The following is a 17,666-nucleotide window of genomic DNA, read 5'->3' on the forward strand; positions in this document are numbered from 1 at the left end:
AGTTCTCAGCATGACATTTTTCACAGAACTAGAACAAACAATCCAAACATTTATATGGAACCACAAAAGACCCAGAATCGCCAAAGCAATCCTGAGAAACAAAAACCAAGCAGGAGGCATCACTCTCCCAGACCTCAAGACATACTACAAAGCCACAGTCATCAAAACAGTGTGGTACTGGTATCAAAACAGACAGACAGACCAATGGAACAGAATAGAGAGCCCAGAAATAAACCCTGACACCTAGGGTCAATTCATCTTTGACAAGGGAGGCAAGAACATAAAATGGGAGAAAAGAGAGTGTGTTCAGCAAGCATTGCTGGGAAACCTGGACAGCTGCATGCAAAGCAATGAAACTAGAACACACCCTCACACCAGGCACAAAAATACACTCCAAATGGCTGAAAGACTTAAATATACGACAGGACACCATCAAACTCCGAGAAGAAAACATAGGCGAAACACTCTCTGACATCAACCTCATGAATATGTTCTCAGGTCAGTCTCCCAAAGCAATAGAAATGAGAGCAAAAATACACCCATGGGACCTCATCAAACTGAAAAGCTTTTGCACAGCAAAGGAAACCCAAAAGAAAACAAAAAGACAACTTTCAGAATGGGAGAAAACAGTTTCAAATGATACAACCAACAAGGGCTTAATCTCTAGAATATATAAACAACTTATACAACCCAACAGCAAAAAAGCCAATCAATCAATGGAAAAAAGGGCAAACAACCTGAATAGACTGTTCTCCAAGGAAGATATGCAGATGTCCAGCAAACACATGAGACAATGCTCAACATTGCTGATCATAAGAGAAATGCAAATCAAAACTACCATGAGATACCACCTCACACCAGTCAGAATGGCCATCCTTAATAAATCCACAAATAACAAGTGCTGGAGGGGCTGTGGAGAAAAGGGAACCCTCCTGCATTCTTGGTGGGAATGTAAACTGGTCCAGCCACTATGGAGATCAGTTTGGAGATACCTTAGAAATCTATACATAGAACTTCCATATGACCCCGCAATCCCACTCTTGGGCATCTATCCGGACAAAACTCTACTTAAAAGAGACACATGCACCCGCATGTTCATTGCAGCCCTATTCACAATAGCCAGGACATGGAAACAACCCCAATATCCATCAACAGATGATTGGATTCAGAAGAGGTGGTATATATACACAATGGAATACTACTCAGCCATAAAAAAGAACAACATAATGCCATTTGCAGCAGCATGGATGGAACTAGAGACTCTCATCCTGAGTGAAATGAGCCAGAAGGACAAAGACAAATACCGTATGATATCACTCATAACTGGAATCTAATATCCAGCACAAATGAACATCTCCTCAGAAAAGAAAATCATGGACTTGGAGAAGAGACTTGTGGCTGCCTGATGGGAGGGGGAGGGAGTGGGAGGGATGGGGAGCTTGGGTTTATCAGACACAACTTAGAATAGATTTACAAGGAGATCCACTGTTTAGCATTGAGAACTATTTCTAGATACTTATGTTGCAACAGAACAAAGGGTGGGGGAAAAATGTAATGTAAGGATAACTTGATCCCCTTGCTGTACAGTGGGAAAATAAAATAAAATAAAATAACCATGTCTGAAGCACAGAAAAAAATAATCTTCCTTGTTCTGCCATGTAAAATAATGAAAATAAAAACAAAAATAAACAAATGGGACCTAATTAAGCTTAAAAGCTTTTGCTCAGCAAAGGAAATCATGAAAAAAAAAAAAAACAACGCACAGAATGGGAGAAAATCTTTGCAAATGATTAATATCCAAAATATACAAACATCTCAAAGTGCTTTATACAAAAAAACAAACTAAATAAAAATGGTCAGAAGACCTAAACAGACATTTCTCAAAGAATAGATATAGCCAAAGAAAGCATATGAAAAGAAGCTCATCATTATTAATTATTAGAGAAATTGAAATCAAAACTAAAATCAGGTCTCACCTCACACCATTCAGAATGGCTAACATCAAAAAGTCTATAGACAATAAATGCTGGAGTTGTGGAGGAAAGGGACCCCACCTACACTGTTCGTAGGAAAGTAAACCAGTGCAATTGCTATGGAGAACAATATGGAAGTTCTTTAAAAATCTAAATATATAACTACAATATGATCCAGAAATCCCAATTCTGGGAATATATCTGGAGAAAACACCAATGTTTATCACTGCAATATTTACAATAGCCAGGTCATGTAAACAACATAAATGTCTATCAACAGATAACTGAATAAAGATGTGTACATATATGCAATGGAATATTATTCAGCCATAAACTTAATTATGTCATTTTCAGTAACATGGCTGGACTTAGAGATTAACATACTAAGTGAAGTAAGTCAGACAAAAAAGACAAATATCATTTGAGACTGATAATGTGTGGAAGCTAATAAAAATGATCCAAAATAACATAAAATGAAACATATTAGAAGATTTTGAAACCAAAATTATTGTTACTTAAGGGGAAACACAGAGGGAAGGGATAAATTATGGGGTTGGGATTGACCTATACACACATACATATGTAAAATAAATAGGAAATAAGGAGATACTGTACAGTACAAGGTAATCTACCTAATATTGTGTAATAATCTACCTGGAAAAATTCTGTTATATAAATATATATATATATATATATATATATATATATATATATATAACATCTACAGTGCTGTACACCTGAAACAAACATAACTTTATAAGTCTAGTATGCTCCAATAAAATTTATTTTTAAAAAATATTTTATAATGATTTTAATTTTTTTTCCATTATAGCTGGTTTACAGTGTTCTGTAAACTTTCTACTGTACAGCACCATAGGATATCACTTATATCTGGAATATAATAAATGGCATAAATGAAACTTGCCACAGAAAAGAAAATCATAGACTTGGAGAATAGACTTGTGGTTGCCACGGGGGAGGGAGAATGAGTGGGATAGATGGGGAACTAGAGGTTAATAGACACAGACTATTGCCTTTGGACTGGATTAGCGATGAGATCCTGCTGTGGAGCACTGTGAACTGTGTCTGGTCACTTATGATGGAACATGATAATGTGAGAAAAAATAATGTATACATGTATGTGTAAAAAGATATTTTAAGGAAAGTGGAACTAAAGGAATTTGTTGCTAGTAGAACTACCCTTTTAAAAATGGCTAAAAGGGGCGCTTCAAACAGAAAGAATATTTCAAACAGAAAGGTTTAAAATGATAGAAGAAGGAATTTTGGAATATCAGGAAGTATAAAAGAATATTGGAAGCTCAAAAAAATGTGATTATACACAATAAACTGTCCTCATTAGTTTTATAAATGGCATTTAATGATTAAAAGGAAAAAAAACAAAAATATGTTACTTAGAGTAATGATATTTGGAAGTGAGGAAAGTAAAGGAAACTAAGTAGAAGCCATGTTTCCATACTATACTCAAAGTGGTAAAATAATGATACCAGTGGAGAGTGTTAAGTCACATGTGTATATTGTGATACCCAGAATGTAGTAAAAACTACACAAAATCACTACAAATAAATCCAGATAGAATCCTAAAAAAAGGTTCTAGTAATCCATAGGAGGGCAAGAAAAGACAAACAGAAGAACAAGAAAAAAAAAACCAAAATGACAGACTTAAGTTCTAACATATCAATGATTACTGTAAATATAAATGGTTTAAGTACACCAATTAAGGACAGAGATTGGTATAGTGAATAAAAATAAACACCATCAAATTGTTCTTGATAAGGATGTCTCATTTTTTAATTTTTTTATATAATGATTTTTATTCTTTTTCCATTATAGTTGGTTAACAGTGTTCTGTCAATTTTCTACTGGACAGCATGGTGACTCAGTTACACATATATGTATATGTTCTTTTTTCTCACATTATTATGCTCCATCATAAGTGACCAGACATAGTTCCCAGTGCTACACAGAAATTAAAAAGTAAGCAATCATGAAAAATTACATTGAAAGTTTTCTTCCCTAATGAGGTAGCAAATGACATTTGTTGAAATGATCAAGTTCCCAAAAATTATTTTGCTATTAATTAGTTTTATAACCAGAAAATACTAATCTTCATAAATAATTTTACCTAGATAGCACACTTTTGATACAAATTGTGATGCTGATAGTGCTATGAGTACTTATTTATTATAAATAACATACTAACTTATAAAACACAGGAAGGTATTTAACTCAAAATCACTATCAAAATGTCTTTTCCTGGGGACACAAGATATTTTAATTTTTACAATTTATTAATATATGCCATCAAATTCATATATCCAAGGGAAAATATATAGTCAAGAGATAATGATAAAATTAAAATCCAAAACCATTTGATTTTTAAAAAATTATATAATAGATTTTTAAAATACTCCATATGCTGTTATATGTCTTTCTACTAAACTACTTTACATAAGTAAAGAATGACAATAAATAATGAATGGAACAGAAGAACAAAGCCATCAGAAACAGTTCACAAAATTGGAAATGCAATATACAAATACAAAAAGGGTATTTTCCTCTATCCAATAGAAAAAAGGTAAAAAAAATCATAATTTACTCATATATTAGTAATTTAATTTTATAAATGAAGATATAAAATTAATAGATGATAGAAACACACATTATTTATGTGTGGTTAGGCTTATATGATATAAGAATTCCAAGAGTTCCCCTGCGGCCTGGTGGTTAAGGATCCATGGTTGTCACTGCTGGAGCTTGCCATGGATGTGGCCAAAAAAATAATAATTTCATGCATTGTTGAAAATAAATGTAATTGTAGTAGAAAAAATCATGTGCTATTGCTAATATATTACAGTAATCCTTTTTCAATGTGTTCAAAATCATTTTTAATGGTTATTTTTTAATTTTTTTTATTGTTATTTCCCCAATACAATTTTTTCTACAGTAATCTTAAAATTGTGTGCATTGTTTAGCTTTTTAATTACACTTCTAAAAATATGTTCTGAGGGAAGTGTGTTGATTTTCTCTAAAGTTTTATTTACAGTGGTGTTTATAAACCATGAGTGAACTTTAAAATAAAATAAATTATAAAAGAATGACAGTTTGGAGATACCTTAGAAATCTATACATAGAACTTCCATATGACCTCACAATCCTACTCTTGGGCATATATCCAGATGAAACTCTACTTAAAAGAGACACATGCACCCGCATGTTCATTGCAGCCCTATTCACAATAGCCAGGACATGGAAACAACCCCAATATCCATCAACAGATGATTGGATTCGGAAGAGGTGGTATATATACACAATGGAATACTACTCAGCCATAAAAAAGAACAACATAATGCCATTTGCAGCAGCATGGATGGAACTAGAGACTCTCATCCTGAGTGAAATGAGCCAGAAGGACAAAGACAAATACCGTATGATATCACTCATAACTGGAATCTAATATCCAGCACAAATGAACATCTCCTCAGAAAAGAAAATCATGGACTTGGAGAAAAGACTTGTGGCTGCCTGATGGGAAGGGGAGGGAGTGGGAGGGATGGGGAGCTTGGGCTTTTCAAACACAACTTAGAATAGATTTACAAGGAGATCCACTGTTTAGCATTGAGAACTATTTCTAGATACTTATGTTGCAACAGAACAAAGGGTGGGGGAAAAATGTAACTGTAATGTATACATGTAAGGATAACTTGATCCCCTTGCTGTACAGTGGGAAAATAAAAGAAAAAAGAATGAGACTGTGTCAAAGCTATTGACTGCTTATTCAAAAGTCATTGCCCGTTTTCTTTCTTACTAACAGAACATTGATTTCATTCTGGGTGGCAAAGCGACTAGCCTCTCCCATTCTTGTTTCTTATGTACTCATGTCCTAGCATCGCTTGCAGTTTTGAGATAATTCTAATCCCAATTCTGGCCCATAGGATAAAAAAGGAAATCTGTTGGGGAGCTTCTAGGAAAATATTTCTTTCCTAATAAAAGTTAAGCTCTTTTGTCCCCAACTATTCTTCCTGACTTTAAGTATGATGTGAAGAGGCAATGCTTTGAGTTATGGCAACCAAGAGGCCGCCAACCTGAGGACAAACTAGCAAGGTGCCCAAGATATAGAATAAAAAGAGCCTGGGTTCTTGACGACATTGTTGATCTACCCAAAAAACCACACCAATCCCCGCCTCAAGACTTTGTTGCATAAATAAATGTGTTTATGGTTTAAGTCACTGTTAAGTTTTATGTTACTTTTCATTTAGTACATTTTAATTGAGTCAAAGATTTTCTAATTTTCTCACAGCAAAGCTGGGACTCAAACCCATGTTTCTATAACTCATGTTTATTTTTGCTGAACCATTGTGACTTTGAATATATCTCATCCTCTTTGAGTCTTAGTTTCATTATCTAAAATGGAGCTCACAATACTTTCTTGGTGGGACTGAAAACCAAATGAGATAATGCATATAAAGGCTCTTTACAAAGTACAGACTGCTGTACAAGGACAAGCTGTTTATATATTAAACTGTTGCAGGAGCACAATATTGCTGTTCATTCATTTTTTTCCTGAGCTTTCTAGTGGTGTTGAATTAAATTCCAACAAATGAGTTGCTTAGACAAATGTAAATTTCATCATGGGCCACTTTTTGAGAGTTTAGTAACCACATTTCAATAGACCTCTTTTTCTCACTTGGAGAAATTCGGGTTTGTAAATATGAATGGTTTAAAGGTAATGGCCATGTATACAACAGGAACATTTCTAAGAAATTGTTCCTATAGATGTGCTGAGACTTTTGATCATGGAGTATAAATGTTATATTTAAAACAGATTTTGTCAAGCCAAGCAGGTTAACCCATTGGGTCCATTCTAATGTCCATCATGACATAATTTCTGATGACCTTTCCTTGGTCATGGGATCCCTTATTAACCATGCAGACACACCACTGTAGCAAAGAATGTTATGTGAAGAGTTCAAATTACAGTTAGTGCTTGTTTGTTAGGGCTTAGTCCCTTCATTTGTGAAATAGGGATGTTGGAAGGAAGTGGGCTAAATAATTATTGCATTTTCTTTCAGTCAGAGTATCATGTCATTCTCATACTTAAAACCCTCCAAAAGTTTCCTGGTGCACTTAGAAAACAAAAATTTCTCATCATAAACTTCAAGACTCCTTATGGTTTGGCCAATACCTCCCTGTGTGGCTTCATTATATGGTACTCTACCTCCCAGTCACCAATCATCAGATGCACTTACCTTCCTCCTTGAATATGCCAAGTCCATTCTCATGCTGGAATTCTGCACTAGCTATATCCTATCCCTATAAGGCACTTCCTTAGAGAGGCTTTCCCCTGCTATCTGATCTATGTAGCTGCCCACTCACTGTAATTTAATTCTCAGTATACTTCCATACCTAAATTCTTCACTTATCTATGTATCTTGGTCATTGTTTGTTTCACTAATTAAAAGGTAAAGTTCATGAGGGTAAAGAGTTTTATATATTGCCATATCCACTGTGCCTATAACCATGCATACCAGTGTGTAGGTGTTCAATAAGTGGTTGCTGAATTAATGAACAACTGCATAAAATAAAATGTGAGTGTGAAAACAAAATCTGCTGGCTGTGTACTTCCAGCCTTTGTGCTCTAACTGTAGCCTAAATTTAACACTACTCCCAGGTTTTGGGACCAATGGGAACCTGAAGCAGGAACAATGAAGCAACTCCAGATTTGCAAATCAGGATCGAGTATTAAAATCCCTGATTTGTGGGTTGTTTTTTTCTGACCCTCACCACTAATTGGGATTCAATGCCCTCCCTAGTTCCCCATCCATGAATCCTCTCTTGTAGAGCTCCTCAGTGGACGAGTCCCTCTAGGACAGAGGCCACATTTTAGTCTTCTCAGTTCTCTCTTTCCCATATACAAGGCCTCATATCTCTCTGCTCCTGAACCCCAAATCAGTGGGCCCTGCTTTAGTTGATATATATCACTAACACCAGACTTCCTAGTCCTTTGCATTCCACAACTCCTCCTAAGATATTCCATTATCTCATGGAATCCTCCCCTCACTCTGATGCTGCCAGGTTGACTTTTCAATGGAGATGTGACTGCTATTGTCATAATCTTTGGATTCCATGTTTTGTCTGCTAAACTGATTAGCTACAGATGGGACTGACTCTCCTAACCCCGGACCTTTTCAGTTGCCAGTCTTGTATCTAAGATGTGGCAAAAATAAGTATCTTGACTTACCTTGGAGAGCTCTTGTCCAGGCCCACACAGTTGACAAGTGACACACCATCCCCATTGGTCCCAGTATTCATTTTCTTGGCAATCCATGGTGGGAAGGCTGTAGGTACAGAACACAAAAACTAGGGAGCTTGTGGAAAGGAACTGCAAGGTAATTAGTGGCTTCTATGTCACTTGGTTTCTGGGCTTAATACTAAATTAAGAAGTCTCTGGTTCTGAGTTAGAGGGGTTGAGGAAGCCAACCCAAAACAGCTAATGCATATATAGCACTGGCCACGTGCCAGGAACTCTTAAATGCTTTAATAATTCCTTCAATCTTTAAGACAATCATAACAAGAATTATAATTAGTCTAATTTTGCATATGAGAAAAACAAAGCACAGAGGCCAAGGAATTCACCAAAATTCACACAGTTAGTGGCTGTAACACTTGCTGAACTGAAAAGAGAATGATAAGACAAGGAACTGGCTTCTGCCTAGGGGATAGAGAATAACTACAATCTCTCACATGTGACCAGCTATTAACAATTTAAAAAGCACTTTCTCACCCATTATATTTGAGTCACACAACATCCATGTGATGTAAATAATATAGAGATCATCATCCTTCTTTTGTGGATGAAAAAGCTGAGGCATGATTTTCTTTTGCCAAAACTGTATTAAGTGCCTTTGAGGACAACCAGATGCCATTGGGTCTCTCCTTGGCAGAGTGAGATGGAAGGACAACCCAGAAAAAAGAATTGTCCTCATGCACTATGGGGTAGAGAAGGGAAAATGCTACTTGGATAATAGTTCTTGTAATACAAATGGCATAAGACAGTTACACTAGCATTGGTCTGATAGTTGGGAGATATGGATTCTATCTTGGATCTAGGGTAACCAATCATCCAGGTTTTCTTAGAACTAAGCAGCTTCCTCAGGACATTAGGCTTTTATTGTTAAAACTAGGACAGTCTCAGGAAAATTGGGGTGGTTGGTCAACATATTTGGCTTTTCTTTTTTTGACCTATGATCTTGGATGGGTCACTTTTTTTTTCTGGCCTGTTACTTATTCTGAAGAAATGGGGTAGTATGTACCTCACCTACCTTAGATAGCTCTTGTGATGATTAAGTGAGCTAAGGTTCATCAAAACACTTTGAAGGATTTAAAAGGCCATACAAAATAAGGCAGTTAAGTATGAAGAGAAATGGTTTTCTACAAAGATGAATTTTAATGTAACTGATACATGGGGTTGCACTTCTCTAAGAGAAAGATGAGGCGAGATTCTTTTGCTCACTCCTTAACCTCATACCAAGGTGAACTTCAGGTGGCTTGTCAAAGTACTGAAAGTCCTAACTGTGTACTTCCAGTCAAAATAGAAGAGAGGGTGTATGTGTACCTTGAGAGACAATCACTCCTCCCCTCAAAAATCTCCAGCAGGGATGAGGTAAGTCATCCTGGCTGGCATTATTACCTGAATGCACCTTTCCCACCATCAACTGGGAGCCATTCTTTCCCATTCCTTCATTCAGAAGAAAGTGAGCTACAATATTGATTTTTGAAAAAGCTGAAGATGCCCACTCCTACGCTGGTTTTATTACTTGTCTATAGTGTCAGCCTTGGTAGGCATGCTCCCCTCTTTACCCACTTTTCTCATTAAAGACAAAAACCATCAGTGGTCTTAAAATCCTCATTATAGGGGAATTAAGTGTCATGCGCACAGGCCAGCATACTGGTCTGGACAACTCCCCTGTATCCTTCCTTGCTCACAAAAACAGAAAAACATCACCAGGAGGCAAAAAGCATCCCTGCCCTTGAGATATAAGTTCCTGATATAGGCATCTGGAATATCCAAAGCAGCTTCTTCAGGCCTTTGGGTGTCTGAGACACCCTATTCTGATTAGTTATTCAGAGCCCCTTCCATCTAATAAACATCATGTGGCATGAATATTAACATGTCTCTCTAACCTTGGCTTTGAGACTTATGTCTTAGGCAAGGTAGGCACATTGACAAATACACATATCAGGCCCCAGGGGATGAGCATAAGAGTTTTTCCCCTCTCTTTGGTCAAACTGTTTATCTAAAGCATACAAATCAAACTGCCTCTCATTATAAGTTTAACAAATCACCTTTTTTTTCTTTTTTTTAATTTTATTTTTATTTTTTACAAAATAAAATGCATACATTTAAACACAATTACATTCACACAGATTATTATATCACGGATCTTAAGAAACAGATTAAGTGACTCCCACTGGAGAAGTGGAATGGAAAATATGCTGAGCCAAGTAGGAAATTTATTCTATACTTTATCCCAATTTTATGGCTTTCATCTTTACTACTTAGTTTTATCTATTACATTTCAATTTTTCTTTAAAAATTAGCATTATATTAAAATTGTTATATTATGCAACTAAAATTTATAAAGAACAAAGTCTTATATACCATTAAATATTTTATATAGCATAATAAAAAGAATAACTTAACTGGTAAGAATAACAAAAATAATACACCCTCTGAAAATAAGTAAAATATAAAATGCATAAATTGGTTAAAAAACAATGTAACTATATAAATATGTCCTCACAATTTGTTACATCTTATTGATTCTTCAGTATAGGCATTACACCATTCTAGGTGATGTGATAAACAAGACATTATAGAACTTACATTGTACCATGAGAGAAATGGTTATTAATAATACAATTGTAGAACTGTATTATTTAATTGTACAGTGGCATTGTTTAATTATAATTATAAATTATTTGATGGAGAGGAAATCAGAATCAGATGTAAGACTTCAGCATTCCAAGAATGATGTCAAATGACCCCCTTCATGGTGGATTATGCACTTATTTAATATGAGATATATTCCTTCTTCAGAGATTCCTTGTTTGTGCATCAATTGTAGATTTTTGGTTTGCAGTTATTCTGAAGTTTTGATATAAGAGTCTATATGTATACGAGATTGTTTTAAGTTGTTCTCTTAATTGCAAGTTCATCTCCAGTGTCCCGCATTTGTACCCACCTCTTCTCATGATTTCTGATTTTGATGGTATAATTGTGCATGGATGATTTTGTATGTTTACTGTATATATACCTTTACTGGTGAGCCTTGTCATTTGTGGCATTTTTGTTTCCTGTTGCTGTCTTTTCTTTCCTGCCTAGAGAAGTTCCTTGAGTATTTGTTGTAAGGCTGGTTTAGTGTTGCTGAATTCTCTCAGCTTTTGATTATCTGAGAAGGTTTTGATTTCTCTTGCAAATCTGAATGAGAGCCTTCCTGGGTAGAGTAATCTTGGTTGGAGGTTTTTTCCTTTCATCACGTCAGGTGTATCATGCCACTCCCTTCTGGCCTGCAGAGTTTCTGCTGAAAAATCTGCCGATAGCCTTATCGGGGTTCCCTTGTGTGTTACTTGTTTCTTTTCCCTAGCTGCTTTCAAGATTTTCTCTTTGTCTTTAATTTTGGTCAGTTTGATTAATATGTGTCTTGGTGTATTCCTCCTTGGGTTTATTTTATACGGTACTCGTTGTGCTTCCTGGATTTGAGTGAGTGATTCCTTTCCCATGTGAGGGAAATTTTCGGCTATTGTCTCGTGGAATATTTTTTCTGTCCCTTCTCTTTCTCTTCTCCTCTGGCACCCCTATAATACGGATGTTGGTACGTTTCACGTTGTCCCAGAGTTCTCTGAGACTCTCTTCCTTTCTTTTCAGTCTTTTTTCTCTTTTCTGTTCTGTGTCCGTGATTTCTACTCATCTGTCCTCCACCTTGCTTATTTGTTCTTCTGCCTCCTGTATTCTTCTGTTGGCTGCTTCCAGTGAATTTTTTATTTCAGTTATTGTATTTTGCATCTCTTCTTGTTTAAGTTTTATATCTTGTATCTCTTTGCTCAGTGTTTCCTGTAAATTATCCATCTTTGCCTCCAGTTTATTTCCAATGTCTTGCATCCTCTTCAACATCGACAGTCTAAAGTCTTTTTCCTGGAGGCTGAGAATCTCCTCATTGCTTAACTGATTTTCTGGGGTTTTTCCTTTCTCCCTCATCTGAGTTATAGTTCTCTGTCTTTTCATTTTTATAGGTTTTTGGTGTGGTGATCTTTTTACAGATAATAGACTTGTAGCCTCTCTTACTTCTGGTGTCTGCCCCCCTTGTGGCTGAAGTCAGTATCACCTTTTTTTTTTTTTTTTTTTTTTTTTAAGAGAAGAAAGCTACACAGACTCTGGTCTGTTCTGAAGTCAAGGCACATGAATAAAACTAATAATGGTTAAATGTTATCACTCAGGAAGAAACTCAAATCTTATGTCAAATTCTTTCCTGTGGTTTGCAGTGTTGTTTGATAGATATAACTATCTTTTTTAGGAGTTCCCCTCGTGGCTTAGTGGTTAACAAATCCGACTAGGAATCACGAGGTTGTAGGTTCGATCCCTGGCCTTGCTCAGTGGGTTAAGGATCCAGAGTTGCCATGAGCTGTGGTGTAGGTCACAGACACAGCTCAGATCCTTCGTTGCTGTGGCTCTGTTGTAGGCTGGTGCTACAGCTCTGATTAGACCCCTAGCCTGGGAACCTCCATATGCCATGGGTGCAGCCCTAGAAATGACAAAAAGACAAAAAAAACCTATCTTTTTTATTTTAATAGAAGGTGGGAGAGAATAATTAGGTTTGGGAAAATCAGAGCTACCCTGAGGTGTCCCATAAATGTAGCTAGACACTTTTCTAAAGTGTCACAGAAGATACGTTTGACTCCTCCAAACTGCTGTATAAGTCAGCAATATATACAAACCTATAACATTTTGAAAGATGCATATATTCATAAAAATGATATCCAGATAAAGATATAAAAAGTTTTCATTACCTCAGCAGGCTCTTTCATGCCCTTTACCAGTCATTGCCATCCCCTTCTCCCAAGTAATTTCTATTCTGACTTCTATGATCATTATTAATTTAACCTAACCTTGAACTTCATATAAATTGGATTCGTATAAGAGCACTTTTGTTTCTGGCTTTCTTTGCTCAATGTAATGTCTGTGAGATTTATCCATTACGTTGTGGGTAGCAACATTCATTCCTTACTATTGCTGTGTGTTATCCCATTATATGAATACACTATAATTTATTTATACTTTTTTTTGGTTGATGGACATCAGTCTGTTCCTAACTTTTGACTATTTAAATTGCTATACTATGGTTGACTGATTTTCAAAAAGAGTGTCAAGACAAATTCAATGGGAAAGGAAAAGGCTTTTCAAAAAAAAGTGTTGTGACAACTGGGTAACCACATAAAAAATTCACATTGGACCCTTCCTTCACACCATACATGAAATTAACTAAAAATGGACCAAAGCTCTAAATGAAAGATATAATCTTATAACACTCTCAAGATATTTTTATGAGAAAATATAAAAAAAATTATAATTGTTTTTCTTATAAGAAAATATTGGTGTAAATCTTTGTCATTTCTTTGGTTTCTTAGATACAACACCCAAAGGAAAGCAACAGAATAAAAAAAACAAATAAATTGTACTTAAAATTTAAACCTTTTGTGTTTCAAGGTCACTATCAAAAAAGTAAAAAGACAACAAAGATAATGGGAACAAATGTAAATTATACAGAACCGAAGAGACATATATGGAATATATAGAGAAATCTTAAGACTCAGTAATAAAAAGATAAATAAAATAATTTAAACATGAAAAGTACTTGAATATGCATTGCTCCAAGAAGATATAAAAATGGCCAATAAGGGCATGAAAAGACATTTAATATTTTTTAGCAATTAGGGGACTGCAATCAAAATTACCATGACATCTCACTTCATACCCACTTCAGTGGCTATAGTAAAAATAAAACAAAACAAAGAAATAAACAACAACAACAACAAAAAGGGGGAATGATTAAGTGTTGGCAAGGATGTAGTTACACTGAAATAATCATTTATTGCTAGTAAGAATGTAAAGTGGTACAGTCCCTTTGGAAAGTGGTTTTCCAGTTCCTCACAATGTTAAACATAGAGTTACCAAGTGACCCAGTAATTCCAATCTTAGATATATACTCAAAATAATTGAAAATATATATTCACACAAAAATATATGAAAGCTCCTAGCAGCATTTTCCATAATATCTAAAAAAGTAGAAACAACCCATAAGTGTATTTAACAAAATGTGGTCTATCTGTATAATTAAACATTATTCAGCCAGAAAAAGGAGATGAAATACTTGATCAGTACTAAGACATGGATGAACACTGAAAACATTATGCCAAGTGAAAGAAGCTACAAAAAGGAAAATATATATGATTTCATTTACATGAAATGTCTAGAATAGGCAATTCATAGAGACAAAAAGTAGGCTAGTAGCAGCCTGGGGCTGGGGGAAGGAGAGAATGGGAAATAACTACTTAATGGGTATGAATTTCATTTTGGGGTGATGAAAAGATCTGGAACTAAACAGTAGTAATGGTTGCACAATTTGGTTAATATGTTTAAAACAGTGAACTGTACACTTTAAAAAGATTTAAAAACATTTTTTTCATCTTTTTTTCTCAATAGCCCTTTATTTTGTATTTATTTTATTTTTTATTGTTATTTCCCCAATACAATTATTTTCTACTGTACAACATGGTGACCCAGTTACACATACATGTATACATTCTTTTTCTCCCATTATCATTCTCCATCATAAGTGACTAGACATAGTTCTCAGTGCTACACAGCAGGATCTCATTGCTAATCCATTCCAAAAGCAATACTATTGCTTTTTCAGCTTTTTCTTTAATACTCTGTATAATTCTAATAGATATTGCCTAAGTTATTCCCTAAATTAAAAACTTTCAAAGCTTGGGAGTTCCCATCGTGGCATGGCTCAGTGGTTAACAAACCTGATATCCATGAGGATACGGGTTCGATCTCTGGCCTCACTTAGTGGGTTAAGGATCTGGTGTTACCATGAGCTGTGGTATAAGGTGCAGATGTGGCTTGGATCCTACATTACTGTGGCTGTGATGTAGGCTGGCAGCTGTAGCTCTCATTTGACCCCTAGCCTGGGAACCTCCATATGCCGTGGGTACGGCCCTAAAAAGACAAATGACAAAAAAAAAAAAATTCAAAGCTACTATGAACATTCTTATATATGGTTCCAAATATGATTTTTTTCACCCAAATTTACACTGTTTGGGTAGGCTGTAAGTGCAGTTTGTGTATATTGATTGGGTTTAACCAGAGGGGCTGACAAGTGGCAAGATAACTAGAATATCTCTTTGTCTATCTCTGTCATGTGGCTGTTCGCCCTGTCCATTCCCCGGTCCTGATTCCCTGCCCCCTGAAAAAAATAACCTGGAATAAAAATGCAAGTTGACAGAGAAAAGGAGGGGCAATGACACTGACATTAATAGTAAATCCCACATTAGCTCATTGTGTCCTGAAAAATTAATATTGGCCAAGCTTCTGCTGGATGTTAGGTACTCAGGCTACTGCCAGTGCAGCTGCCTCTGGCTGTATCTTGCAACTGCTGCTCTTCTCAACTTGCACATGCCTGTGGGGTCAAACATTTTCTCTATCCAGCATGGGTAGGAAAAACAGGATGACAGATCTAAATTAAGAACTCAGGACTTCATGGAAGATATTTGCTTTGCCTGGGCAGTGCAGGAGGGGTGGATTAAAGAGGATGAGGAAGACAGCAGCTGGTCCATGCCCTCCATTCCTCTTCTTGTGAACTATCTAGTTACCCTCATGCCGATGACTGACAAAAATAAAAGCAGTTGTACAGCCTGGCCTTGAGAACACTACTTTCTTTAAAAATCAAACTTCTGGAGTTTTCATGGTGGCTCAGTGGGTTAAGAACCCAACAAGCATCCATGAGGATGTGGGTTTGATCCCTTGCCTTGACATTCAGATTCCATATTGCTGTGGCTGTGGCACAGGAGGTTAACTGTAGTTCTGATTCCAACCCTAGCCTGGGAATTTCCAAATGCTGCAGGTGCAGCCCTAAAAAGACAAAAAAAGAAAAGAAAAGAAAAAAATCAAGCTTCTAATCTGTGTAGTGCCCTCATCATTTCCAGATGTTTGGCTATAATCCAGATGTTGCTTTATCATTTGGTGCTAGCTCTCAGTCTTTTTTTTTCCTGGTCTGGCCCAGGGCCACACTCCTATTCCAGCTTTCTCTTGCCCATAACCAGCTTCCAAACAATCAAGCATCTTATCTTCCTCCTGCCTCAGTAATTGTGAATTCTGCATTCTTCAGTATGGTGGATGGTCTCGGGCCTGGCTCTGTCATCAGAGGCATGTACTTCCCCATGCTGGACTCAAGGTCCCTAATTGTACCATGAGGGTTTGGCCAACCTCTTTAACTAGTGGTTCTAAGTCGATGCTGCATCTTGGGAGCTTCAAAAAATACTTATACTTGGATCCTATGCCTGAGATTCTGATGTATTCAGAATTTTAAAATTTTACCAGGTGATTCTAATGTGCAGCCAACTTTGAAAATCACTGTTTTAAGGGCTTTTGGGCTCTTGTATATTTCACTTGAATATAAGGTACAGTCAGAAAAAAGGTTTTCTGTTCCCCCACATTCAGAGGGAACTTAGTGAGGAAGTAACCCAGGGTCTACTCATTTTGTTTTCTGGAAAGAATGGATAAGAGTTAGAAGGGCTGAGTATGGAGTTTTTTTTCAAAACATGTTAGATCATGTCATTTACAACCTCAAATTCCATTGATGGCTCTCCACTTCACTCAATAAATCTAAAATCTTATGATGGCCAATGAGGTCTTAGATGATCTGCCTATTGCCCCATTACCTCTTTGACCTCAGGATCTACTACTCTTCCTAGTTTTCTGTTAACTCCAACCATGCTAGTCTCCTTGCTATTCCTTAATCTAACCTGGAAATGCTCCCATATTAAGGCCTTCACACTCATTGTTCCCTTAGTCAGGTATGTTTTCCCCAAGATATCCACATGGATACCTTCCTCATCTTCTTCAGTTCTTTGATTTTATATCATCTTCTTAGTGAGGCTTCTCTGACCATTCTTTAAAATTTTAACTTCCTTCCATATACCTATCTATCTCCTTCTCTTGTTTCATTCTTCTCAATAGCATTTATGAACATCTGACAATATTGATATCTTATTTTCTTCTTTATTGCCTGTTTATCCTTCACTAGAATGTAAGCACAATGAAATACAGTCCTTTTGTGTTCACTATTTCATCCCCCATGCTTAGAATAGGGTCTGGCACATAATAGACACAAAATAAGTATTTGTGGGATTAGTGAATGGTAAAAATCTTTAGAATAATGGAAAATCTTCTGTTTGAGTGAAAGATTTCACAGTTTGAAAGAGTTTCACATCAGTTAGCTCAATAGTTCCTTCGAATAACCCTGAGAATAAGCCTTGGATTATTATCACCAATTAATTGATTTTTAAAAACCTAGACCCAATGAGAACAAAAATGCCTCTAACTTTAACTAG

General features: G+C 36.1%; 1 protein-coding gene across 1 annotated transcript in view; it reads right to left on the reverse strand.

The window, feature by feature from the left end:
- Positions 1-8,319, reverse strand: part of EDA2R (ectodysplasin A2 receptor) — a 91,654-nt gene extending 83,335 nt beyond the window's left edge. Inside the window, 1 exon segment of the mRNA XM_053743481.1 lies at positions 8,233-8,319. Coding sequence (XP_053599456.1) covers positions 8,233-8,319 — 87 coding nt within the window.
- Between the last annotated feature and the right edge of the window lie 9,347 nt (positions 8,320-17,666).

Source organism: Phacochoerus africanus, chromosome X (assembly GCF_016906955.1).
Source record: "Phacochoerus africanus isolate WHEZ1 chromosome X, ROS_Pafr_v1, whole genome shotgun sequence".
In the NCBI taxonomy this organism is placed as follows: Eukaryota; Metazoa; Chordata; class Mammalia; order Artiodactyla; family Suidae; genus Phacochoerus; species Phacochoerus africanus.